The 27962-nt window shown below is 41.9% G+C and overlaps 2 protein-coding genes across 2 annotated transcripts in view; one reads left to right on the top strand and one right to left on the bottom strand.

Moving 5' to 3' along the window:
• Window positions 1–7399: 7399 nt before the first annotated feature.
• On the bottom strand, window positions 7400–27381 carry DEPDC4 (DEP domain containing 4; the record flags this gene model as incomplete). Its single annotated transcript, XM_079775503.1, is given in 13 exon segments — window positions 7400–8314; window positions 12969–13069; window positions 13072–13107; window positions 14632–14824; window positions 14828–14858; window positions 17210–17396; window positions 21448–21558; window positions 21561–21592; window positions 23019–23430; window positions 24669–24720; window positions 24722–24787; window positions 24789–25496; window positions 27316–27381. Coding segments are annotated over 13 exon segments (2127 nt in total). The 3' UTR covers window positions 7400–8182.
• The window catches only part of SCYL2 (SCY1 like pseudokinase 2), a 54165-nt gene continuing 51209 nt past the window's right edge, over window positions 25007–27962 (top strand). The window contains exon 1 of the mRNA XM_079773887.1: window positions 25007–25144. The gene's annotated coding sequence lies outside the window, so the exon portion shown is untranslated. The remainder of the gene's footprint in view (window positions 25145–27962) is intronic.

Here is a 27962-nt window from a genome sequence, read left to right as displayed (position 1 = left end):
AAGAGTTGGAAAGAAACAGAATAGAACCTGAAATAATGTCATATCCACTAAGAGTATCAGAATTTAAAACAATTAAAGGGACAGCTGATTGTGTCACTATCTTTGGCTAAAGACAAGAGCTCAGACCTCATTAGAAAAAATTCTGACTGGGCAGGGCCCTAAATTTAGTACACTTTCCTCCTGCTGGGGAAAGACACCCTAATTAGAACTTAATTCACTGTCAGGGAAACAGGGAATTCATAAATGAAAAAAACAGACACCCAAGCATTAAACATTTGAGGGGTGCTTAACACCACCAAATCCAGCAAACAAGAATGAAACCCTAGGGAATAAAATAAGCAAAAGAAACTTTTAAAGTAATAGTCTCTGAGAGACTGGTGAGGGAATTGCATCTATTACAACAACAACAACAGGTTGCTATAACAAAGATAGATCTTAGAAATTAAAAGTAGAGATTTGTTTAAAAAAATTTTTTTTGTTTAAAGTCTTACATATGTCTCCTTTTCCTCCGATTGACACGCCCCTGCCACTCCCCCGCCTTAAGTAGAGATTTCTTATGCTTAATTGATGGTTGAATAGCAGAACAGATACTACTAAAGACTGAAAAACAGAAAGAAGCTGAGGGAATTTTCCCAGAATGTAGCATAATTGGGCAAGGACTGGGGTGGCTGGGGAAAGAGGCTAACAACCCCAGTGTAGGCTATGCTGTCCACTTAGGGCAGGGGTGGGGAACCGTTTTTCTGCCAAGGGCCATCTGTATATTTATAACATCATTCAAGGGCCATACAAAATTATCAACTTAAAAATTAGCCTGCTATACTTGGTCAGATATTTATTTAATCCAGTCACCCCTAATGCCTCGGCAGGGCCAGACCAAATGATTTAGAGGGCCTTATACAGCCCGCAGGCTGGACGTTCCCCCCTGACCTTCCCCGAAGACGAGGACTGGGATGAGCTTTCATACAGGACACAGGTATCCTTGCACTTTCGGCCTATTCTGAGATGTCCATTCACATACTATCCTGAAGCTTCTCGTTCCCATGTTTTTTGTCTTTGTTTTCAAGTCTCTGATCCTCCAATCAACCCATTAGCCTGTATTTCCAGCCATATCTTGATGCAAACTGGACAACTGGAAATGCTGCTCTCGGTTCTGTTCCCTGGGGTCATTTCTCTTGCCCCCTGCAGGTTAGGCACGCACAGCAGCATGCCATTGTCCAGTGGAAGTGGTACGTACAAGTTTGGACTCAGGTTGGACAAGTCAATTGCATGAGCTCACCCTTAGAGAATTTAGTGCACTGTTTACCTTTCCTTCAACCCACATCTATGACCTCATGGAGGTTCCCTAGTACCAAAGAGAAAGAATTCAAACCTGGTTTATAGGTAGTTCTGCATGATATGGTGGGCACTGGCCAGAAGTGGAGTGCTGGCTTTAATCAAATGTTGAATTATACACCTGTGAGGGAATCAATTGGGCAACAAAGAGTTGCGTAGTAGTGTCATTGATGACAGAGTTGTTAAAGGACAGAGTTGCAGCTACAACACCAACTTTCTGGTTTTTATGTTCAAAAATCTTTCTAGCACGCCAGCAGTTGCATAGTAAAAGCACCCCAAAATCCACTTGTGGAGAGTACAGGGAGGAAAGATTTCCAGGAAAAATAAAAAAGGATCTCAAGAATGGCTTTCAATCTTGAATATTTTGTATATGAATTATATGTGAGAAGAGTTTTGTATCAACATTTATTTCTTTGAGTTAGAAAATCTTACTTAACCTGATAGTACCTAAGAATGTGAATAATATAAGAAATTCAAGCATTCTTAAGCACTGTGAATCAGGCTGTGAATTCCCATGGTAATTTACTGGATATTCTACCAGGAGGTAAGCTTTACAGTGACGGGAGCTGGGTTTTATTTATACAGGGAAAAAAATACTTTGCATATGATGAGTCTCTCAAATTGGGAATTCTATTTAAGCCTAATAACTGTAATTTATGGAATTGTCACTAGGTGGAGTGGCACCTCTTGGTTAGGATTTTCTTTTTAGGAATTAATGCCTCAACTTACAAAAACCATTCAGTAGAAGACAATTTCTTTTTGTAAACAAGATTAATCTAATAGTAGTATATATGTTGATGAAAATAAGCTTCATTAAGAAATGTCATTCAATTTAAATAATAATAAAGCATTTCAAGCATTGCTGAGCAACTCTAACTTCTAGTAATTCTACTTCTAAATTGGATTTTGCCTTAATCAAAGTCATTCACTTGCTAAAATTTTCCCTTCTGAACCCAAATAGGTCACTAGTAAATCCAGGTCTCTGACTCCAGAGCCCATTCTCTCATTGTCTACCATACCACATGCTCGCCCTCGTGCCTCTGATATTTCTGGTCCAGTCCTATAAATGCAACCGCTGCATGTGTATTTTTATTCTAGAGAGTAAAAAAACAAAACTGAGGCTTAGAGGAAAGATATTTACTTAAGGTTATATGTAATCTTCTAATCATCAGATCCAAGGACGTGGTAATATACACTTTCAGCCATTCATAGGAATAGGGAGGAATTCCCCACCAGATTTACACAGAACAATAAAATGGAAACTTTCCCCAGGTATGTCCCTCCAATTAAGAGGAAGGGCGGGTGGGATAGAAAGAGGGAAGGAGGAAAGAAGAAAACCATAAAATTCTCTGTAGACTAAAGAAGAAGTAGACAATGCAAAATCATGGTTTTTAGATATTCATGAATTTTAAATTTATGGCTTTTAAAATCCCCTACTTTCTTAGTCTTACACTATTTAGATGATTCAGTGTTTAAGTAATAGCAGCCCAAGGGGATAGCTTAAAAATAATATATGCTAAGGAAAGTGCATGTTTTCTTCAGAGAACTCAGGTGTGAAATGTTCCTTTTCTGTGGGAAAATCAACCTAAAGACAGTAAATGTGCCAGATCCCTAGTAACACATTTAACACATGACTTCAGCAGCATGATAATTAAGTACATTAGCATACATGAACTTAACTTATATTCCCTTTTAAAGTTAAAAACTTCCCTAACATTTTTTAAAAAGATTTCTCTTTGCAACTTTCAACTTTGTAATTAAGTATTATTAATTATAGTCGCCATGCTGTACAATACATCCCAGGACTCACTTATTTTATAACTGGAAGTTTGTACCTTTTGACCACCTTCCTTGACATTTTATGCACGGTTACACTTGGAATCTATTCTGTCCCTGAGGTGTCAGTGTGGTAGTTTGAGGAAACCCCCAGAGATTTGTTTACATTCACAAATGGTAGTTTTCTGCCACAGAAATGTTAATGCAGAGCTTCTGGATGGTGTTTTTGAAATTCCTTAATTAATTTCTTTCTTTGTTTCAAAGAGATGCTGGGGTTACTAGTAATCTCAAGAGCCAACTGGTGAAGATACTGAGTTGTCATTTCCTTGTGTTTTTCCAGTTCCTTGTATGTCAGGCGTTGGCAAAATGTGAAGCCTTAAAAAAAGTCCATGATCTCATTCATTTGTGGATAATAAAGAACATTACAAACTGTTGAACAAAAATAGATAGAGGCAAAGAAGCATCGAACAGACTGTCAAATTACAGTGGGAAGGTAGGGGAGGGTTGTGGAGGGGTAAGAGATCAAGCATATAAGCACAACCAACAGACGCAAGACACTGGGAGGGGGGTAAGGGCACGTGCGGGGTGGGGGGCGGGGAGGAGAGGCTGGTGGAAGGTCAATTGGGAAAAAAAAAAGGAGACATATGTATTACTAAAATTAAAAAGAAAAGTACAATAGGAGAAGCAAGTTAAAAACAAAACAAAAAAAGTATTTACTCAAACTGGCCTTATTCTAGATTTCCCCCCCCAAAAAAAATATTGTAGATAATTGTACTTACTATACTCAATTTTTTTTTTATAAGAGAAAGTTTATTTAGAAAGTCACAGAGGTAGGAGAAGTGAGTGGTAGAAGAAATGGACTCAGGAAACAAGTCTCAGAGGCAAAAGAAGGACCCTTGGAGCTTAGGAGAGAGAAGGGTAAAGGTAAGGTGCCTTGGGGGTGGGGGAAGGAGGAGGGAGATGGGAAAGGCGGGGTGTGGAAAGCTCAGTATACTCATATTTTGCTTCAGAATAATAATACTGTATCTTCACAAGTGCTCTATATTTAGCAAAAACACTTTTATTTTACATACATTATTTTGATCTCCAAAAAACCCATGCAGTATAAGAAGCAGTGAGGAACTACTCCCCCAGTTTCTAGAGAATATAAGGAATTGAAGTGACATGGCTAATGAACTGGAAGTGTTGGGTAGAAAAAATGTTTTCCTCTTTGGGCCCCTGGCTGGGCCTGAAAAGTAAACTGACAAAGACAGATTAGCAGGAGAAAAGCATACAAGTCTACTTAAAAATACAAGTTACTAAATCACCTCTTATTAATTGGCTCCACATGGTCAGTGGCAGTCCTAACTTTCCGCCACCTTAAAATCACCACCTTAAAATGGAATCCTTCTTAAAATCATGTATTTCCTTGGCTTAATGAGTATAACTTCACCTAATTCCCCTCCTAACATTTCACTTCTGTCTCATTGATAGATTCCTATTAACTTACCCCTTGACCATTAGTGTCCCTTAATGTTTTATCCTTGGACCTCTTATTTTACTCAATATACTCTAAACAGCCTCAATCTCCACATGCTCCCAATCATTTAATTCTAGCTCCTATTTCTTAACCTGAGCTTCAAAATTGCACATCCAGCTTCCCTGCTGAAAATCTTGACCAGTATGTCCCACACATATCAAAAGACCAAAACGGATTCAATCATCTCCCTAAATGTGTTCCTCTTCCTGTTTTTCTATCTGAATCGGTGGCAGTCACCCCACCTGGAAACTTGAGAGTCATCTATGAGTCACCTATATCTCAAACCTGTACCCTCCTCTTCATCCCTCTTGCCGCTGCCACAGTACAGGCCTATGTAATTTCTCACTTGGAGCACTGTAGCCTCCTATTTAAGAACCCTGCCTCCAGTGCCCCTGGCCAGCTTGTCTCCAAATGGCAGCTACGCGTGCTCTATCTAAAATACAAATCTAGCCATATCACTTTCTTAAAAATAACTTTCGACGTCTCCCAAATGCCTAGTGAATTCCATGGTTGCTAAATAAGGTCCTTCATAACCTGACATCTGCCTGTTTCTCTAGTTTCAATTCCTGGCAACCCCTTGGCTGCAGTTTCTAGCACTTACTTATTTTTGCTCACAATGTTCCTTCTGTCCGGAATATCCTTCACTGCTTTTTTGGTTTAGCTAATATTTACTAATTCTTTAAGATTCCTAGTAGGCATTGTCACTTCCACAAGCCTAGCCTGATCCCCTCAAATGAGATCAGGTAAATTCTCCTCCTCCAGTCTTCCATAACCTCCTCTGGCTCATACACATCCCTATTATATTATGACTAGAGGCCTGGTGCACAAAATTTGTGCATGGGTAGGGTCCCTAGGCCTGGCTGGCAATCAGGGCCGATCCAGTTCCCCACCTCCCTGCCTCCTCCTTCCCTTGCCACCCGCGTACCTCCACCACGCAGTTCCCCCCACCTCTCCGCCTCTTTGCCTCCTTCTCTCACTCCCTCAGCACCCCACTGCCACTGCTGGTTGCCCGCCATGTCCTGCTCCACCCCCTGGTGGTCAGCGCATGTCATAGCAAGTGATTGAACTCCCGTTCTCCTGGTTGAACTCCCGAGGGGACACTTTGCATATTAACCTTTTATATATATAGGCTAGAGGCCCGGCGCACGAAATTTGTGCGCGGGTATGTTCTCTAGGCCTGGCCTGCGATCAGGGCCATCTTCCCCAGCTGCCAAAGCTGGCCCTGCCCCCTGCCGCCACCCACCCCTGGTTCCCCATTTGCCATCGGGTGATCGGTGCTTGACGGCCAGGGGACGGAACCCAGAGGTCGGCTGTTCCTGCCTGCTCGCTGGCCCCACCCCAACCACGGGTGGCCATCAGGCGATCGGAGCCTTCTGGCCAGGGAAAGGGACCAACAGGTGGTCAGTGTGCCTCATCTGGTCCAGCGGTTGTTCTGGTCGTTCTGCCGTTAGGGTCAATTTGCATATTACCCTTTTATTATATTGGATAGAGGCCTGGTGCATGGGTGGGGGGGTTGTGGGGTTTGCAGGCCAGCCCTGCCCCTGATCAGGGTGGGGGTCCCTGCTAGGGGGCAGGGCCGGCCTGGGCGAGGGGCCACAGGTGGTGTGCAGGCTGGCCACGCACAGATTGGGGTGAGGGTCCCCACCGGGAGGTGGGGCCAGCCTGGGTGGGGGGCCACAGGTGGTGTGCAGGCTGGCCATGCCCCCGGCTTTGTCAGGAAGGACGTCCGGAATGACGTCTGGTCTATCTTGTCTAATTAGCACATTACCCTTTTATTAGTATAGATTGCTTTATAATGGTTGTCTCTCTCATACATGAATTCTTCCACTGAATTTATTCACCAAATATTTATTAAACGTCTATGTGCTAGTCACTTTGAGCATTGGAACATGAGCTTATTGCAAGCAGAGACATTATCTTACACATCTTAGTATTTTTTGGTGCTTAAACAAAGTCTGACATGTAGTAAATATTTAAAAAAATCTTTGGTGAATAATTGAATGGATAAATATTTGATATCAGGAGCATTTTACATCAACCGATGAATTTCAAGTAATCAATTACTTGGTAAGAAACTCAGATATGGGGAAAAGAGCATACATCATAGAACATACAGATGGTTTTTAAAAAATTCATTAAGTTGCATATTGATATAGTGTGACAATTTTACTGATGAGGGATAAACTTAGAAGAGACAAAATAGTTAAGCTATTTAGGGAAAAATATCAGATACCTCTTCACTTTCCAAGTGCTTATAGCACATGGCACTGTGCAAAACACTTATATTCATTATCTACCTTTAAAGCATATTGTTGAATGAATGTTGAATGGAAATAGATATTAAAATGCCTACAATTTCTCCATTTTCCTCAAAAGCCAAAAGCCATGAAGAATTGAATGTGAAAAGCTAATATAGTAAATGGCAGCCAAATGAGGTTTGTTTTGAAGTTAGATGAGATCAAATTAATCTGAAGAGATTCCTGATGTTAGGTTCAGAATACTTAGCATCATTGTTTAACTGCATCAAAACAAATAGAATACCAGTGGTAACATATCTGTTGCCATATGCCCTGTGTTCAAAGAAGGACATGAGAGAAAATAGCTGAGAAATTAGCTGAGAAATCCCAGTAACTCAGGCAAATAAATGTATGCCCTACTCTGAATGTTTTTTTCTAAAAATTAGTAATGCCTTAGAAACCATCTTTTAAAGGAAAAAAATGTTAACTACTTTTCTAGTTGGCCAAGTTACTTAACCTCTCTAAGCTTCAGTTATCTTATTTATAAAAATGGGATAATAATAATACCTACATAGATTATTGGATAGAATAAATAATTTCATAAATCCATGTTAGTGCCTGACACATAGTAGGCTCAACATTAGTGTCAACTAATATTAAACATTAGCGGTATTTAATATTTATAGTTTATAATATATTATTAATTTAAATATTAAGTATTTTATAACTACCCTATGAAGTAGTTATAAAACTATGAAGTAGTTGCTATTATTTTTCCCATTTCATAGGCGAGGAAGCTGAGGCATAAAGAGGTTAAATGACTTGCCCAGGCAATTCCCAGTTATGGCAATTATGCTATTTTGTCTCTCGAATGACAATCTTTGGAAATTTGCATTAAAACTATTTTTTTTAGTTTAAAGAAATCCTAAATTAGGGAATCAGCTGAACTGCCAGAAGACACTGAGTGAAAAAAAATCATGGAGCCTATTCAACTGCAGGCCAGACTCCTCCTCTGTAAAATTAGGTCATTTCCTAAAAGAGAGGAGGGAGGGGGAGAGAGAATGAAAAACAATAGGAAGACTCAGAGTCAGAAAAAGAGACAACAGAGAGAGCAGGAGCCTGGAAGTGGCAGTGGGTGATATGCTGAAGGGGAGGTGAGACTTGGGAGCAGAATGAGAGAAAGTGTTCACCTTTTTAGAAGAAAGGTAACCAAGGGCTTCCAAACAAACAAACAAAAAACCTAGATATTAACAAGTAGCCTGAATGTAACCACCTTGTATAACATTATATATTTATTACATACTCGGTCCCTCCCAACTTACTTGGCTATAACTGTCGTTGATAAAAAAAGGAACAAGTGTGAATCAATACCTGATACGGCATCTGGATCTTCTCCATGCAGAAGCTTCTTCAGTTTCTTACTAACCAGGTCCAATAAAGTAACTGGTGTCTGCATGAAAACAGGGATTTTTCAAATATTTAATATGATTTTTTTTTTCTATCCAGAAACATAGATAAAAACTTAATGGTTTGACCAATGAGTGGGGGAAAGATTCCAGCTGGGGAGAAGGGGTGGGCAGCAGACCTCTGAATTATAAAAGGTATGAATTCTTGAAATTTTTTTAGAATTCTTATAGTTGTCTACTTTCATGTGTGAACTACATCTGAAACTAGGTTAAACAGTCATTAGTGTAATGTTCTATAAAAAATTATGGTTCTATAGTATCCCTGATCTAAATGATCTTACATTGTAATTACATGGTAAGTATGTAAATAGTAGCTCTAAAATACATGAAAACATTATTATCTTAAAATGGGTAAATGCTCCTTTTCCGGGTTTTGGTTACACAAAGGTAGTCCCAGACTATAACATGTATCCGCTCAGCTAATATTGCTACAGCGGGCATTCCTACACCTACCAATGCTTCTTCATCCTGGACTCCAGGCTGCCTTTACATTAGCTTCTATACTATTTTTTTTTTATTATTATTTTATTGATTTTTCACAGAGAGGAAGGGAGAGGGATAGAGAGTTAGAAACATCGATGAGAGAGAAACATCGATCAGCTGCCTCCTGCACGCCCCCTACTGGGGATGTGCCCGCAACCAAGGTACATGCCCTTGACCGGAATCGAACCTGGGACCCTTCAGTCCGCAGGCTGACGCTCTATCCACTGAGCCAAACCGGCCCCGGGCTAGCTTCTATACTCTTGCCAATTTCGAGTCATGAAGCTGTCATCAATTCATTCTGTCATTCTATAAAAATTTAGTGAGTGATTGCTATGTTCTAGGTGACAAACATCAAGTTTCTGAATTCTTGGAGCTTACATTCTCATTGAAGAGAAAGATAATTAAAAAAAAATAACCTGCAAATAAAAAAAAAAAAAAACACCACAAAAAAACAAAAAAATCAGCAAATACATAATCTGTTTTTAAGTAGTGATAGTGCCATTGAGTAAGCATGAAGCAGGGTAACAGGCCAGAGTGAAGACGATGGGTAGCCATTCTACTTGGGAAGGGCTTCTGCTGAGAGTAACATTGTAAGCAGAGGCCTGAACAGATGGGAAGGAGTGAGCCATAAGAAGATTTGGGAGAAAAATGTTCCAGACAGACAGTAGACAGCATAGCAAAAGCCCCGTAACAGGAAAAAACTTGGCACATTTGAGAGCCTCCATTATAAATGCCGCCATCTCAGCCTCCCTGAAATACCTCCTGCCCTAATCTCCAGAAACCAGCCATGAGAGGGCTTCTCCCTGCTTCCTGAATCCCACATCCGCACTTCCTTCAGTCCATGTCAATTCCTTTTCTCCTTTGTGGCCTGCTGCAAAATTTAAGCCAGTTATGTTTCATTATAACACTGCTCACTCTTAACATGAAGGGAAGGTCAAAAAAATAAAAAAATCCTTTCTAATTTCTTGCCTGTATGTAGGAAAGAGGAGAAATCATTTACCCAGAGGAGGAGGCAGGATGAGAAAAAAAGAAAGTGGAGAGGCTAAGTGCTAAGGAAGACGGAGAGGAAATGTTCTTTCTAAATTCCTAGTTGAAATCTGGGACCTATTTTACAAGTAAACTATAGACATGAGTTTTGATTTAGTGATTGTAGAATTAAACATTTATGTAACCTGGGCTCTCCAACCTCCATTTATTTCATATAAATAAATAAATAAATAAATAAATAAATAAATAAATTTCATATATATATATATGAAATAAATAAATATATGAAATGAAATATATAATATTTTTATTGATTTCAGAGAGGAAGGGACAGGGAGAGAGAGATAGAAACATCAATGATGACAGAATCATTAATCCGCTGCCTCCTGCACACCCCCTATTGAGAATCACAACCTAGGCATGTGCCCTGACCAGAATTGAACATGATCTCCTGATTCATAGGCCAACGCTCAACCCCTGAGCTACACCAGCCAGGCCATTTATTATATACTAGAGGCCCAGTGCACGACATTTGTGCATTTGGGGGGGGGGTGGGATCCCTCAGCCTGGCCTGCGCCCTCTTGCAGGGGAGTGGGCCTAAGCTGGCAGGTGGACATCCCCCAAGGGGTCCTTAGTGCTGCTGCTGCTGCGCTGCTAAGCTCGCCAGCCATGAGCCCGGCTCAGGGTTTCTGGCTGAGCAGCGCTCCTCCTGTGGGAGCGTACTGACCATCAGGGGGCAGCTCCTGCATTGAGTGTCTGTCCCTGCCCCTGGTGGTCAGTGAGTGTCATAGCAACCGTTGTGTCACAGTTTGGTCAATTTGCATATTAGCCTTTTATTATATAGGATTTTGATAAAAGCAAACAAACAAAAAAACAACTATATACATAACAACTGACTTACAAATGAGTTTCCAGAATATATTTCATTCAAAATTCATAATATGGGGACTGTCTCTTGTATATTCTAATTATCACCTTTTTCTCTGAAATAATAGAAAAGAAACTTCAATTAAGGTTGACAGAACTACAAAATTTGAACCAATGTTTATTTCTTAGGACATGAGACAAAATTTTTAAGCAAAAAAATGAAGGAAATAATTTTTTTGTACAGGCTTTGGAGAAATACCACTAAAAGTACCACTTGTCAGTACTAAAATATAGTAGTGAGGCTAAAAAACAATCATTTTCTTGATATATTTTGTGAATCTGACCACATTTTACTAATTCTATTGCTACCCTTGTTTCAAGTCACTATATCTCTTGCCCAGATTATTACAAGTCTGCTAAAAGATGTTCCTGCTTTTACCCTTGCCTCTCAACAATCTATTCTCAACACAAAAGCCACAGCCTATCTAATAAAAGAGTAATATGCAAATTGACCATCACTCCAACACACAAGATGGCTGCCTCCATGTGGACACAAGATGGCCACCACAAGATGGCCAGCAGGGGAGGGAAGTTGAGAGGGACCAGGCCTGCAAGGGAGGGCAGTTGGGGGCGATCAAGCCTGCAGGGGAGGGCAGTTAGGGGTGACCAGGCTGGCAGAGGAGGGAAGTTGGGGGCGACCGGGCCTGCAGGAAAGGGCAGTTGGCAGAGTGGGGACCCAGGCCTGCAGGGGAGAGCAGTTGGGGGGGACCAGGCCTATAGGGGAGGGCAGCTGGGGGGGACCAGCCCTGCAGGGGAGGGCAGTTAGGGGCCATCAGGCTGGCAGGGGAGCAGTTAGGCATCAATCAGGCTGGCAGGAGAGTGGTTAGGGAGTGATCAGGCTGGCAGGCAGAAGTGGTTAGGGGCAATCAGGAAGGCAGGCAGGTGAGCAGTTGGGAGCCAGCAGTCCTGGATTGTGAGAGGGATGTCTGACTGCCCATTTAGGCCCGATCCCAGATTGGAGAGGGTGCAGGCTGTGCTGAGGGACACCTTCTCCCCCCTATGCACGAATTTCATGCACCAGGCCTCTAGTCTATCTTTATAAATGTCAGTCATATCAGGCCACTGTTTTTGCTCCAACCCTCCAGTGATTCCCCATTTTATTCCAAGGAGGAGCAAAGTCTCTCCGATGGCCTACAAGGGCCCCCACATCTCTGACCTCATCTCATACTACCTTCCATTCTGCTCACCACTTCAGCACTAAAAATGGGTTGGGTCACCCTCAGGGCCTCTGCTCTAGGACCCAATCTCTCTCCCCCAAACCACGACTCCCACTACCGCAGTCATTTGGTTGACTCTCTCTTCCAGTCTTTGCTCAAATTTTACTCTCTCATTGAGCCCAATCTTGGCCACCCTGTTTAATACTATAAGTCTCTAGTCATCCCCACTCTAGCACCCATAAGTCCTCTGAACCTGCTCTTTTTTCTTTTTTCTATTGCATTATTGCCCCCTATCAAACTATAAGACTTGACTTGATGATTGTGTGTACTTTTTTATTGTCTGTCATGCTCACCTGGATATAAGCTTCTCAAGGATCCTCATCTTTGTGTTTTGTTTGCTGATGTATTCTAAGTGCCTAAATAAAACAGTGCCTGGCACATAGTAATGCACCAGAAATGGGTTGAAGGAATTAATATATTTTCAAATATTGACATTAAGTCGGCTTCCTTCTCTTTAGTGGGTAGGGGAAGAGAGCATTCCTTCAAACTTTGCACATTACAGGCACTTAATAGATTATTTATTAAGTGAATTACTTGCCTTTTTTGCTTAACAGAAATAGCTTGGTACTAAATGTGCCCAGGCAAAATGCCAGAGATACCTTGAAGAGCTCAGAGTGATATTCCAGTAGAAACCAGATGAGTTGTTCTGCCCGTACTTTTGATAATGATTTGGTTTGAAAAACTGCTTTGGCAAGAGTTTTCAGGACAACCGTTTTATTATCATACTGTAAACAGAAAGATTACATTATCTCGAACAGTTTTTTTTCTTTTTATTGCATTTATTGAGATGACATTGGTTAACAAAGTTATACATGTTTCAGGCGCACAATTCCACAACACATCATCTGTACACTGTATTGTGTTTACCACCCAGTCAAGTCTCCATCCATGACCATTTATCCCTCCTTTACCCTCCCCCATCACCTCTCTCCCCTCTTACCCCAGCAATCACTGCACTGTTGTCCGCCTGAACACTTTTTAAAATAATAGCCCCAAACTGTTATATTTTGTTATATTTTGTTACCTGTTTTTGTAACTTGTAGGTATTAGGCTCTGATGCAATAGCCATAGAAGTAAGTAGCCGTCCTAATTCTTCTCTATTGTTGGCCAACAACAATCTTAGAGTTGTGTTGCCTCCAGTGTTTCTGTTCTTATCTCACTTTCTGTTACATGGGTTACCAAGATGACAAAGAATGGGACAAAAAATGGAGATTATAGAACTTAGTAGCCATTTAAAATGCTATGATGCTGTATTTGGCTTGTGGATTCTTTTTTACAACTTAAAAGTTTTTGTTATGAAATATTTCAAATATACAGGAAATTATCCTATCTAATAATAGACAAATATGCAAATTGACCACACCTTCGCTACACCCAAGCCACGCCCACCAGCCAAACCACACCCACCAACCAATCAGGACGAATATGCAAATTACCCCAACAAAGATGGCGGCTAATTTGCATATCAAGACAGCGTAGAAAGAAGCCAAGAGCTGCAGAAGGGAGCAAAGCTGCAGAGAAGCAAGCAAGCCCGGGGGAGGAGAAGGGAGGAGCAGAGGCGGGGCCGGGGGAGAAGGGAAAAGCAGGCGGGCTGGCAGAGAAGGCGGGCCGGGGGAGAAGGGAGGAGCGGAGGCGGGGCCAGGGGAGAAGGAAGGAGAGCGGGCTGGCGGAGAAGTTAGAAAAGCAGGGGGGCTGGCAGAGAACCCGGGGCGGGGGACAAGGGAGGAGAGCAGGCAGGGCGGGGTAGAGTGCAGCAGGAAACCCTATTGCAGGATTTTTCCTGCAACGGGAACGCTAGTCTAATATAATTCTATATATGCCAAACACCTGTGTAATTATATCCAGCATTATCAAACCGTATTTTGTTTTCAACATGGAATTATATAGCCACCTACATAGCTAAAAAAGTTGCGATACTATGTCACTCAATTTTTATTTTGCTAAAAGGTCACTAAATACCACAGTTTTCTAATCCTGTATTATATCAAAAATATGTTTCTTAGAATGTCCCTGTGATATAATTACCTTTGATATAATGTTCTATAGTGCATTAGTTATATTGGATGGTACAATTTACATGGCAGGCAACATTAGTGAAGTGAAAAAAGACTCCATGCAGTACCTTGACACCACAGAAGAAAATATTAAAATGTTATACTCATATAATATATAGGATTTATTCAATTTGTACCTTTAAAAAGTTTTATTATGCTAGCCAATCACTAAAGACTGTGAGCCTAAGCTCCAATCAAGAGTAAGGGACAGCCGAAACCGGTTTGGCTCAGTGGATAGAGTGTCAGCCTGCGGACTGAAAGGTCCCAGGTTCGATTCCGGTCAAGGGCATGTACCTTGGTTGCGGGCATGTACCTTGGTTGCGGGCACATCCCCAGTAGGGAGTGTGCAGGAGGCAGCTGATCGATGTTTCTCTTTCATTGATGTTTCTAACTCTCTCTCCCTCTCTCTTCCTCTCTGTAAAAAATCAATAAAATATATTTAAAAAAAAAAAAAAGAGTAAGGGACAGGTCACGTGCGTCAGTATTAAAAAGTCAAGTGGACTGCCCACTCAGCGTGCAGGTGCTCCCAGACCATGGGCGTGCGCACCCTCCTGCAAGAGTAGAGATATTTGCCTTGCTAAAAACAAAAAGTTTTATTATGCAAAAAGTTAAAGTTTAAACATCATCTCTTACCTAAAAGTTCAATAATTCCTGAATGAATATCAAAATACTCATCAGTTAACAGGCAATCTCTCTCTTGATTATAACATTTTACTATGACATCAAAGAGTATCTTCTTCTGTTTACTTAGTCTTGTCTCTTCATTTCTGTTTTGTACTAACTGTTGACTAACCGAAACGACGAACTGGTCAGGGAAATACTCCACTCATTCAATTGCTGCATTAAGCCAGTTGTCAATCCTGGAACAAAATAAATCAATGGTTAACATTTCCATTTAATTACCTAAAGCATTGTTTGATAAACATAATCATAACTATTTTATATTTAACTAAATCTAAGGAAGAAACTATTTTTCAGAGAATCATTTCAATAAATTTTATAGGATGAATGAAGGAAAGAATAAGGGAATAGCTTGTTTCCTCACCAGATACCACCATACCTTTCTATACCTTTGTTTTCTTCTTTTTTTTAGACAAAAAAATCTTAAATTGATTTCAGAGCGAGGAAGGGAGAGGGAGCGAGGGATAGGAACATCAACGATGAGAGAGAATCACTGCCCCTGCCTCCTGCACAACTCCTACTGGGAATTGAGCCCAAAACCCGGGCATGTGCCCTGACCAGGAATCGAAGTTTGACCTCCTGGTTCATGGGTTGTTGATGCTCAATCACTGAGCCACAACAGCCGGACATCTATACCTTTATTTTCAAGGAGTCAAAATATTTTGACCACCTTTTCATTATTTATTTATAACTTCATGAATTCATCTGTACTGCTCCATTTCATCAGTGGTTTCCCTCTGTTTTCCCACTACAATAATTAGGTGCATTTGGTTCTAATATTATTATTTGAAAATAAGATACCAAATATTTCCCCATACAAGATGCACTATTTATTCTACCACACACTATCTTCCCTTTCTTCTCTCTCCACCCCAACAAGATAAGAAATGTAGGATCTCTTCACTTCTTCCTTCCTACAATGATGCCTTTGAAAGGCCTTTAATTCCCCCTTAACCTCATCTGCCATCTTACCAACCCCCAGGTTATTGTAAGTTTCCTTAATACTATGTACCTTGTTTTGACTTATTTAGTGCTCATATCTTATACATTCCCACACAGTCTTACATATCAACTTGGAATTAATGTGTGTGTGTGTGTGTGTACAAAATGAGAGAAAATAGAGAGCACAGATCAAAGTTCATTGCTTAACAGTGTTTCTTGGCTATTTTCTTTGCATGAGGTTCCTAAGTAATATACTCTATGAATTCCTTTTTTTAAAAAAATATTTTTATTGATTTCAGAGAGGAAGGGAGAGGGAGCTAGAAACATAAATGATGAGAATCATTGATCAGCTGCTTCCTGCACTGCCCCCTACTGGGGAATGGAGCCTGCAACCTGGGCATGTGCCCTTGACCAGAATGGAACCTGGGACCCTTCAGTCGGCAGGCTGACGCTCTATCTGCTGAACCAGACCGGCTAGGGCCTCTATGAAATCTTGATAATCCTCAAGAATCTTTCCTTCATCTCTCTTCCCTTTATCCTTCCATCTTTCCTTCCTTCGCTTTATTCCCCCGACAGGTGAAAGGTGTATTTTCCCTAATATGTGTGAGTCATTATCTTCTAGATCCTAGTGTTGTTGATGAAAAAATTAATGACAATTGGATTGCTTTTCTTTTGCAGCTAGCCTATCCTTTCTGCCTGGAAGCTTATAAAGGCAGTCTGGCTGCTGTTTCCTGCAGAGGCATCCAAAGAAATCCTGTTTCTTTGCTGGTGTCCCCACACTCTACCTGACTCAGGGCTGGGGAAGACCCAGCTCTTGGTTTGGGCCTTTCTTGGCCTACTGTGAATTAGGGAAACCTGCCATGTGCAAACAGTTGACTATCTAACTGGGTCCACAGGTCTCTTATCACTAAGCTCTTCTCAGGACCTGATGCTTTCTGGTCCTCAGCCTAGAGTCTGATAATGTTCTTTTCTTCTTTGGCCCATAAGGGAGAAAGCATCACATCAGTTCTCTCTGTTGGAATCCCTACTGGTACCCAAGGTCTTATAGCAATAGTTCCCAGCAGAAGGAGTGACAAATATCTTAGAGTTCAGAGAAAAGAGAATGGAGCGTCATTTAGGTTATTGGGTTCCCTGAACCCCTTCCCCACGAATAAGGCTGATTTTATGATAGGGCTTATCTCCTTGAACTGTAATGTTCTGTTTCATGAATGTCTCCCCTTCTAGACTGTGAATTCTTTTAGGGCAGGAATAAATAAACTGATAAAAACTGATAATGTTATATTAGAGTCCTAAAATGGAAATGATAGAACTTTGGAGAATACTCAGGCTGGTGCAGGGAGAAGATGATTGTCAAATCATGACTGAATTCATACGAATGAAACCACTCTGATTTCCAGATCTTCTCGTGGGTCATAATCAATGACTTCCTTTGTTAGATCAAATGAGAATTTAGTGATTAATTTATAAAACAGAGATTGTGTTAGCTTATACATAATGGATATGTGCTCACCTCTTAAAATACCAAATGTGAAATATGTGAAAGACCTTTTAAGTTATAAATTATTTGACAATAAAAATGGTCACTTACTCAGGTACACAGAAACTTGGAATAACCTCTCTGTCTAGACAAGTATTTGAAATAACAAGATCTTCCTCTTTACTTAATTCAAGATTTTGTGTTTTAACTGGTGGCTCCAAAATATTTTCCAAGAATGGAAGGTGAATCAATTGAAGACTACATAACAATGTTTGTTGTTTCCAAGCATCTTCTATAGCTTAAAAAGAAAAATAATGTAACTATCAAATCGAGAAATGACATACATTCAACCAATATTGTAAAATTTTCCCATTTCTAAATAGTACAAAATAAAAGCTACTTTTATATAGTATAATGAACTAATTTAATGCTAAGATAATTTAAAATTTCTAAATTATAATTTTTATTTCCAAGATTGACCTTTAAACAGACATCAGTTGTAAGCATAGTGATTGTATTTTCTGGTTATGTTGATTATAAAGTGATATTATCTAGCTTTTAAGGCCAACAATAGATTAATTCCAAATATAAAAAAATAAATACTGGTCATGCTAATAAATTGTATATCTGAAAGAATATAAGATTGCTGATTTATAATTTTATTCAAAGTAGCACAGATAATTAGTTTATTATTTTTAAAATATATTTTTATTGATTTCAGAGAGGAAGGGAGAGGGAGAGAGAGATAGAAACATCCATGATGAGAGAGAATCATTGATTGGTTGCCTCCTGCACGTCCCACACTGGGGATTGAGCCCGCAACCCAGGCATGTGCCCTGACCGGGAATTGAACTCTGACCTGCAGGTTCATAGGTCGATGCTCAACCACTGAGCCATGCCGGCCGGGCTTAGAGTTTATTATTTTTAAATCAAAGTACAGTATTAGGTTAATCTTCAGTTTCTCATCATTCCTGTTAAGAGTTTGGTTTTTCATTATCCTAAGCATCAGACCATAATTAATGTTTTGTTTTTCCTTTAAATGAAACAAAATCATAAAAGCAACAGCTAAAGTAAATCTCTTGCAAAGCTCCCAAGCCCTGAGCCTATGTAATATATTTGAACCATAGCCATGATTTTTTTTTTTTTGGTTATAAACATTTGAATAAAAATAACCTGAATAAAAATGGGAGATTTCATATAAAATTCTAGGTTTCAAGCTTCTCTTTAAAAAAAGATCTTGCTACTCTGGGCTTGAATTAATCCCTGACCAAAGTCAGCTGATATGAATCAATAGGTACCCCCTTTGCATCTGCATGTCATTTCAAGTTCACCACAAATCCACTACTCCCTGCTGTATCCCAGCTGAGTGCTAGCTACCATTTTCATGGTATTGTCCTGTTGGCTTTGCTACAGTAAAAATTAATTTCCCTGTAATTATATCTTTGTGTTAAGTGGGAAAAGGAAAAATAGCCTGAAAGGGCCATATATTTCAAGCAAAACAACAGTACATTTTTTTCCTATATGTTTGATAATTAAGTACTCACTGGCTCTCAAGTCTGCTTGGCTCCTAAACTCACCTGAGTTTGCTACCTGTGAGCTATTGGCCAAAAAGAAATCAAATTAACAATCTTTTAGTAAAGACTTGAGATCATAAATAGCCTCTAACCAATCAGTCCACATTTGTCAATACCCACGTTTGGGCACAGCACTCATGTGCTTGAGGATCACAGAAGAATCAGATTTCAGTGGATAGCATCAAACTTTATTCATGTCTGATTTGTTAGAGCAGAGAAATTTCCTAATATACTTCCCCCAAAAGTTTTAGTATGAAAATGTAACTTCCAAAAAAGTGAACTTTTTAATGCATTAAATATGAGAGCTACCAGTCAATTTGAAGTTAGTTCTCTTTTGCAAACCTTTTTATAAATCAAAGAACAAGAAACCCACCTTACTGGATTTAAAAAAAAAGAAAAGGTCCTATTAGTAACTTATTAAAGAACTACTTTTCTGAAAACAATGCTATTATTAGAAAACTAAAACAGTTTTTTTGTGTTCCTCTATTCTGAAGGCTGACACATTCAGTTGTCATACCAAATGCATACACTTCATTCCCACATTTTATCATTTACAACACTTTGTTGCAACAATAATGATAAACAATGGATAGAGAGTATGGAAATCTAGGTCTAAATTGTAATTCCATTAGTTAACTGTAGAAACTTGTCATATTATCTAATTTCTCTGTTTCCATATGTATATATGGCTAATATGCAAAGTGTCCTCTAGGGAGTTCGATTGGGAGACAGGGAGTTCAATTGCTCGCTATGACGTGCGCTAACTACCAGGGGGCGGCGCGGAATGAAGGAAGGCCCTGACCAGCAGCTGGAAGGCCCCAATCAGCCCTGATTGCAGGTCAGGCCTAGGGACCCTACCTGTGCATGAATTTCATGCACTGGGCTTCTAGTCTATAAAATAAGCAGTCTAAACTAAAGCAGTGGTTCCCAGACTTGGCTGATTTTTGTTTTAACATAAAATCTCTCTCTATATATATAACACTTAATAGTTTATTGTTTTCTTACTTAATGTTTAAAATATCTGGCTTAATGAAAGTCTTAAGCCTACATATATTCCTCCTATTTTCACCTGATATTTTTTTTGTTAAACAGTATATTACACAAAAAATAGTATAAAAGCATATGTATTATTTCAAGTATTGGGAGACAGAGGTAAGGAAGAGGCCTAAAACCCCAATTTCCTCTGTGGAAAAATGAACAATCATTTCAGTACCCAAAACTGAAAAATCATGACGTAGCAATATAAGCATGCTATTTAGAGATATGGGAAATAAGTTGTAAATGGTTGTCATGGGGAAAGGGCAATGGATGGGGAGAAGGGTAGGGAACTGCTATTATTTTGGTAACAAAACCTATAGGATTCTGTGAATGTTTTACATTACATGCATATATAACACATATAAAAAAATAAGACATTTAACAAAATGTACATAAGAATACCAGCTTTCCTTCCCTACTGTGTCTTACTTATTTATCCCTCCAAGTCTGTTACCCCATTGTTATAGGCAATAAATATAAAATGCATAACAAATTGCTTAGCACGGTGAAAGGTCCAACAAGTGGGAATTATTTTTTATCAGCATCTTTATAAATTAATTACATCCATTTTTAGTTAGGAATTTCTAGAGGTACCCTGTATCCTCAAGGGAAATTGATGGGACAAGTTATTTGTTCATTTGTAATAAATAAAAGCTATAGTCCTGTTGGCTTCTTCTCTTTGGCCTATCCTCTAAATATTAGTCTTCCTCAGAGTTCTCTCCTAGTCCCTCTTCTCTTCCCACTCTTGACATGCTTGCTCTACACCCCTTCTTCGGGCACCCTATATTTCCCTTATCACACTTTTCCTAACTTGTTGATAGCCTTTGCTCCTCCAGGGTGCAAACAATGCTCGTGTTGCTTCTCTCATGGTTTGACCAAATGTAGTAAAGGGTTTAACCATTAATGAATTGTGTATGCATTCCTCTTAATTGCCCTGGGTATGGGGCTCTTCTTTCCACTGTTAGTGACATAATAAGGAGAAAACCACAAGTAGATGAAGTATATAGTCAAGAGGAGTAAAGCAAGAGGTAGCTTAGTTTGTTTTGAAAGGCAAATGGCAGGGAGATGTTTAGGAGGGGCTTACACAATGGACAGAGGATAATTCATTAGAAGATGGTATCGGATTAAAAAGAATAAGGACTGGTAGTGTAGAGTATAGCACCTTTGGTTAATCTGATTATGGTTGCAAAAAATAAACTAAATGTTATTGGATCTAAGTTGCCTCACTTGTCTTGTTTGACGTAATTGCTATGTAGAAGGAAACTTTTACAGGGAAGAGAATAGTGAGTCAATATGCCAAACACACTACTTTTATTATATCTGAAAAGTCAGTTCTTGGAGACAGTAAAAAGATCAGTGGTTGCCAGGGGTTAGGGGGAAGGGAGGGATGAATAGGTGAAGCATAGAGGATTTTTCTGTGTGATACTATAATGGTAGATACATGTCATTATATATTTGTCAAAGCCCCTAGATACACAGCACCAAGAGTGAACATTAATGTAAACTATGGGCTTGACAATGATCTATCACTATAGGTCCATGGATTATAACAACCATTCTGGTGCAGGATGTTGACAGTGAGGAAGGCTGTGTGCCTGTGGGGCAGGAGTATATGGGAACTCTCTATACATTCTGCTCAGTTTTTGTGAGCCTAAACCTGTTCTAAAAAATAAAGTTTATTTTTTTAAGTCAGTTTTTCATTACAAACTTCTGAAAAAAATAATGAAAACAAATTACCTTCTTTTGAAAGCGGGAGAACAGGTTTGTCAACTGTGATATTTGGAGGTAAAGCCAGATTCCCACTCTTTGCATGAGTAAGTTCCTTAATTCTTTTCTCACCAATTTCTGTGCTAGAGGATTTGAAATTATTTCATCTTCTGGTCTGTTAAGAAATAATATGTGAATTTTTCCATTATATACAGGACCAAATTTTCAAATAACAATTTATTAAACTTAATCATATATTCCCTAGTTCCAAAAAAGATCTCAGGCAGCTTACAATAAAAGACACAAGTAATAAAATCTATATATATAAAAAGCCAGCCACCTGAATGCCATAACAACTGGAATGACTGGTCGCTATGGGTGGATTGGGGGCTGGGGCCAGCTGGCCAACCTCCCTCGGCCCCTCCCCCATTTGGCCCCGCCCCTTATCGGCCTCTCCCACCTCAATCAAGGGCAGGGTGGCAGCCACCCCCCTCCTGGCCTTTCCCCCCCCACTCAGCCGGCCCCGCCCCTGATTGCACCCCCCACCGAAATAGGGGGCAGGGCTGGCCAGCCCACCTCCTGCAGCCCCTCCCCCTGCCTGGCCCCACCCCCAATTAGACCCCCACCCCGATCAGGGGCAGGGCCTGCTGGCCAATAGCCTGTGGCCCCTCCCCCCAGCCAGCTCCACCCCCAATCAGCCCCCCCACTCTGATCAGGGGCAGGGCTGGTGGCCAACCATCCATGGCCCCTCCTGCAGGCTGCTGGCCCCTGATAGGCCCCCAACCCCATTCTGGGGTGGGACCGGCCAGCTCACCACCGACAGCCCCTCCCCCCAGCCAGCCCCACCCCGATTAGCCCCCACCACCCCTATCAGCCTGTGGCCCCTCCCCCTGCCAGCTCTGACCCTGATCGGCCCCCCCACACCAATCAGGGTTGGGGCTGGCCGACCCACCGCCCACAGATCCTACCCACGGCTGGCCCCACCCCCAATTGGCCCCCCCACCCCAATTAGGGGCGGGGCCCGATGGCCAATCACCCGCGGCCTCTCCCCCCAGCTGGCCCGGCCCTGATTGGGCCCTGGTTGGGGCCGGCCGGCCAACCTCCTGCCGTCTCCTCCTCCCGACAGGCCCGGCCCCAATCCACCAGACCAGCCGGACCCCACCAGTGCACGAATTTGTGCCCTGGGCCTCTAGTTATTAGATAATAGAATATCACCAAAAGAGGACAGATTAGGGTTGTAAATAAAGAGAAGAATATATTATAAAGAATAATTATAAGGTGAACACTGTTACTATGATAGAAAATTTTTGCACAGAGTTTCCAGAAACCTTGCCTTTTTTTTTCTTCACTTTGGGTAAGTCATTTTTCAAAATTAGGAAACGTACAATTCATCACAGGATATAAAGTTTTTCCTGGTATAAATTCTGCAAAATTTGTGCTAATGTCCTCTACCACACTTTTAGAGCAAATGCTGAATTTTTACACAGTTATTTCTTTTATTGACTTCTGAAAAATACTGAAAGCATAATATTCAATTTTAGCTCAATGACAACTGTTCTGCCATAATCTAAATACAATACAGTATTTCGATTAACACTAACCTTAAAGATTTATTTGCATTTATTTTATCTGTTAATCCATTCTCAGCATCCTTTTTTCTTTCGCAAAAAACATAAGATGATTTATTGCCTAGAAACCTATGGAGTCTATTGTTTAAATCTTCAAATTCCAACTCCTTCTCATTTTTGAATAGCTTCATTCCTACTAGTTGAAATACCTTATGGTTCATTAGAACTTGGCAAAGATGAACTCCTTTAAGACGAGAGAGACCATTACTACTTAGGCACATATTTTGCATAAGATGACTTAATACTACACCAACAGCATCAGAACCAGTAAAACAGTCTTTGTATGTTCGTAAATGATGCCTCCTTCTTTTTATTTCCACTTGAGTCTGAAGGGAATGAATAATATCATCCCATAGCTGAGTAGCTTGAAAAGGACCAGAAGATCCTGAAAATTAAAACCAAACAAAAAAACCAAACACATAAATTACACAAAATTATTAAAATATTTAAGTTTTTCAGTTTTGACACCTATGCTTCTTTTAAATCCTCACCTGAGGACATGATTTTATTGCGTTTAGAGAGAAAGGAAGGGAGAGAGAGAGGAGAAAGAAACATTGACTGGTTGCCTCCTATATTCGCCTGGACTGGTGATGGAATCCACAACCTAAGGTGTGTGCCCTGACTGGGAATGGAACCTACAATCTTTTGGTGTACCGGGATAATGCTCCAACCAACTGAACCACCAGGCCAGGGCAACCTTATGCTTTGTTGTTGTTGTTGTTAATCCTCACCCAAGGGTATTCTTCTGCTCCCCCTGACCCAGGCTATTTTTTCCATTGATTCTAGATAGAGTGGAAGGGAGGCGGGGAGAGAGAGAGAGAAACATGGATGTGCGAGAGACACATCGATTGCTTGCCTCCCCCATGATCCGGATGGGGCCTGCAACTGAGGTACATGCCCTTGACCACAATTGAACCCATGATCCTTCAGTCCCTGGGCTGATGCTCTAACCATGAGAAACCGGCTAGGACACAACCTTATGTTTTTTTTTTTTATGGCATATCAGCTGCCATTGTTAAGTTTCTACTCCTCCAATCTTATGTAAACTATACAATATTTACTAAGATTGCACCAAGTTTGTCTGGGTGTGATGGATGGGGTAGGGTTGGAGTGGGGTGGAGAAGGTGAAAAGTCTGTGAGTGGTGGAGACAATGATATTTTCCAATGGACCATCTGCCTGGAACCGTCATTAAACCAGTGGGCTGGAAGAAATAGGAACCTGTGCTCAAGGAACTTGCCATCTAGTACTTCAACCCCTGGTAGTTCTAAGTGCAGCAAGTGGACCGACAGCATTGGCAACAGCACTTACAGGAAACGCAGATTATCAGGCTATTCCTGAATCCACAGACTGCGTTTTAACAAAAATCCCCAAATGACTTGTGTGCTCATTAAAGTTTGGAAATCACTGCTTTCCTGGACTTCCCCAAGAGGGTAGTTCGGGAAGCTCCATCACGGTCGGATCTTAGTCCAGACCAGAGAGGGCAGGAGCACAGGGAAGGGGCGGGGCCAGGGAAGGGGCGGGGCCAGGGAGGGGGCGGCCCCCAGAAACCTGAGGTGCAAAGGGCCAAACCAACCGCTCAGCTCAGCCACCCTCCCCTAGAGCCTAATATTTGGTTCGGGTACCTGTTCTCCTTTTCCGGCAGAAGCCACTTCCACGGCTTACGAAACTCGGACCCGCTCGGCCCTGGGCCGGGAAGCTCGCTCTGGCTGCCCAGGCTACGAAACCGCGGAGTCAAAAGGAGCCGCCATTCGCTCTCGCGCCGGCCCCGCCCCCGGCCCCGAAGCCCCGCCCCCACCTGATCCTCGGGGGGCGGAGACCAAGGTAGCCCCCGCCCCGCCCCTTCCGGACCAGCGGGAAGTGACGTAATGCCCTGGCCGGCCGGTCTCTGGGTCTCCTTCCCTCTCCCTTACTTTCTCCCCAGTCCCTCCCCTCCCCTCCCCCTTCCCTCCTCCGGCTCCAGCCTGTGAGGGCGCGCGGGTGGAGGAGGCTATGGAGTGAGCTGGCTGCTTCCGCCGGAGCCGAGCCGGAGCCACCTGGAGGCGTTCGTCAGGGCCGGGGAGACGAGCCCAGCACCGCCCCTCCCGGGAGAAGAGAAGAGGTGAGTGACCGCCCCCCCCGGGCACCGAGTGACCTCCCTCACCGGCCGCGCTCCGCCTGGGCTTCCCAGGCCCGCGACGGGGAAATGGGGGAGGACCCGCGCCCGGGCTAGGCCTCCCCAGACCCCCGGTGCTGGCGGCTGTTGCTAGGTGACGGGCCTGCGGGCCGAGGGCCGGGCTGGCCGGGCGGTGGGCGCCCGCGCGCAGTGGAGCTCGGGGAGCGGGTCCGAGAGGCCCGAGCCCCCGGACGAGGCCTGGAAGCGACGGGAGACCGCGGCTGGAGCTGTCTGCCGCCGGGAGAGCTCCCCGCTCCGGCTCGGGAGCTCGGGTTTCCGTCGGCGAAGTCTTGGTTCCCTTTTGGGAAATTGGACGCTCCTCTGGGGACTGGAGGAGACAGCTCCCCTCGGTGCTGGGGTCCGCCTCGGATCACCGGGGTCACCCCCCCAGGGCCCCAGCGCCCGGCGTCCTTTTCTGACAGTGGCTCCGGTTCTGGAACGGAAGGTTATTGTGCTTGAGGTGGGTGGGGCAGGTGTTTTGTTAAGACTGAAAAACGCCGTCCACTCGAGGTTTTTCTAAGCGGGACAGAAAGGATGGAGGATGGTTTAGACCGATAAAGCTTGCAAAAACTTCTTGCGATACGAATGAATACGTACCTATGATTAGCAATTAAGGAGACCAGTGCTGTCAAGTCAGCTCCTGGAACAGTTTTCATGAGGCTCCAGACTTAAGCGACTTAAAGGCAGTAGTGACTTACAGTTGTAAATTGCAAGCTGTTTTTTTTTTTTTTTGTAAGTTGCAAGCTATTTTTTTTTTTTTTGTAGATCAAATTCAGGTATTGTCTGTATGATGATTTGTTTTACAAATTGGATCCATGTGCCTCTCCATTCTAGAACATTAACATAGTTTTACAGCCTGTCCCTGTAAAACCCCCTCATGCTCTGGTAATGGTTTGAAAGTCAGGTGCTTGAAGCTACGTTTTGAACTTTGCAGGTGCTTTTGTTTGGCTTCCTGTCTTATTCTTTAGTATGAATGTTAATTTTTTTAAAATTTAAAAATGATTTATCAGCTGAGTCTAGGTAAAATTCTTGTCACTATTAAACTGTACTCTTAAAAGACGCTTCTGGGGCATTGTGTAAAAGAAAGGAACCTAAGAAAGGTGAGGACCTTAATTCTTTTAGATCCACTTTACACATATGCAGAAACCTCAGAAACCTATTCTTTTGTCTCTAAGACCCACAAACAACCAATAAAATAAATACAAGCACATTATACTTCCATACAACAGAATATTTCTGTACAAATAACTCTAATTGTGAATAACTAGTCATGATCACATGTTTGAAATTCATGATTTTAACCCCCCCCCCCAAAAAAAAGAATAGGCCCTCTTATTGTGTTTAACTCAAGTGACTGGCTTCATCATCTATCATCCTATATAATCCTCCTATATAATAAAGGGTAATATGCAAATAGACCCATCTGAGGAATGACTGGTCGCTATGATGTGCACTGACCACCAGGGGGCAGATGCTCAATCAGGCGCTGCCCTCTGGCGGTTAGTACGCTCCCACAGGGGGAGCGCCTCTCACCCACAAGCTGGGCTGACGAGCTGATGGGCTGGCGAGCACAGCGGCCGGCCTCCTTGGCAGTGTGCTAAGGATGTCCAACTGACGGCTTAGGCCCGCTCCCTGTGGGCCTAAGCTGTCAGTTGGACATACCCCGAGGGCTCCCGGACTGTGAAAGGGCACAAGCTGGCTGGGTTGAGGGACGTGCCCCCCCCCCACTCCAGTGCATGAATGTCATGCACCAGACCTCTAGTTTTCTATTCTATAAGAGGAGAAGTGTGACAGCTTCCTCTTTCTTGTGCCTCATTATCAATCTCTCATTAAGTCCTGTTGATTGTGCTTCTTGAATATCTGTCTGTCTTCATCTTCGCCACTAGTTCCAGCCACGATCATCTCTCATCTGAAGTATCACTAGCCACCTAATTATGGTCTAGCTGCATTTACGGTGCCTCCTTCTAGGTTTCCACCCCATACTGAGTGACGTTTTAAAAATACAGATCTAATCATATTGTCTCCAATATGTCTCCTTCAGTGACTTTTCATCATTGTTTATAAAAGAAACTAAAGTTCTTAACAGCCTATTTGGGTCCCCTTATTGACTTTCCAACCTCATCTCCACAGTGCTTTCTGGCATTCCTTTCTTCCCCAGTCACTCTGTTCTGCTTCAGGCACATGGCTTTTGGTTATGAAGCTTCCTCTGCTTGGAAATGCATTTCCTTTCCTTTTCATCCAGTTAATGCCAACTCATCATGCAGCTCACTTCAGGAAGACTTTCCTGATTAGGATAGATTCTTCTAATTATGTGTTCTCATAACACCATTACAGAGTTGCCATATTTATTAATACTTAATAACTTAATGAGATGTTCCTCATCTTCTGATACTGTGTAAGTGCTTAATAAATGTTTGTTAAATGAATGAATTCATTGAATGCTTCCTAAATATTCCAGGAATTGTACTAGACATTTTACATGCCTCATTATCTTTAATCCTCAGAGAAATCATTTGAAGAATGGGTGATATTTTCCCCCTTTTTTTAAAAAAAGGTTAGAAATAGTGTTAGGGAGGTTAGTTGGTGGTTACAGTGTATTAAGTATTAGAACTGGGATTTGGCCCTAGCTGGTTTGGCTCAGTGGATAGAGCATCAGCTTGCGGACTGAAGGGTCCTAGGTTCCACTCCAGTCAAGGGCACATGCCCTGGTTGCAGGCTCAATCCTCAGTAGGGGGCATGCAGGAGGCAGCCAATCAACGATTCT

The sequence above is a fragment of the Cnephaeus nilssonii genome (genome assembly GCF_951640355.1).
Source record: "Cnephaeus nilssonii genome assembly, chromosome: 6".
Taxonomy (NCBI): domain Eukaryota; kingdom Metazoa; phylum Chordata; class Mammalia; order Chiroptera; family Vespertilionidae; genus Cnephaeus; species Cnephaeus nilssonii.
The sequence above is the reverse complement of the archived record's forward strand: the minus strand, read 5'-3'. Positions and strand labels throughout refer to the sequence as shown.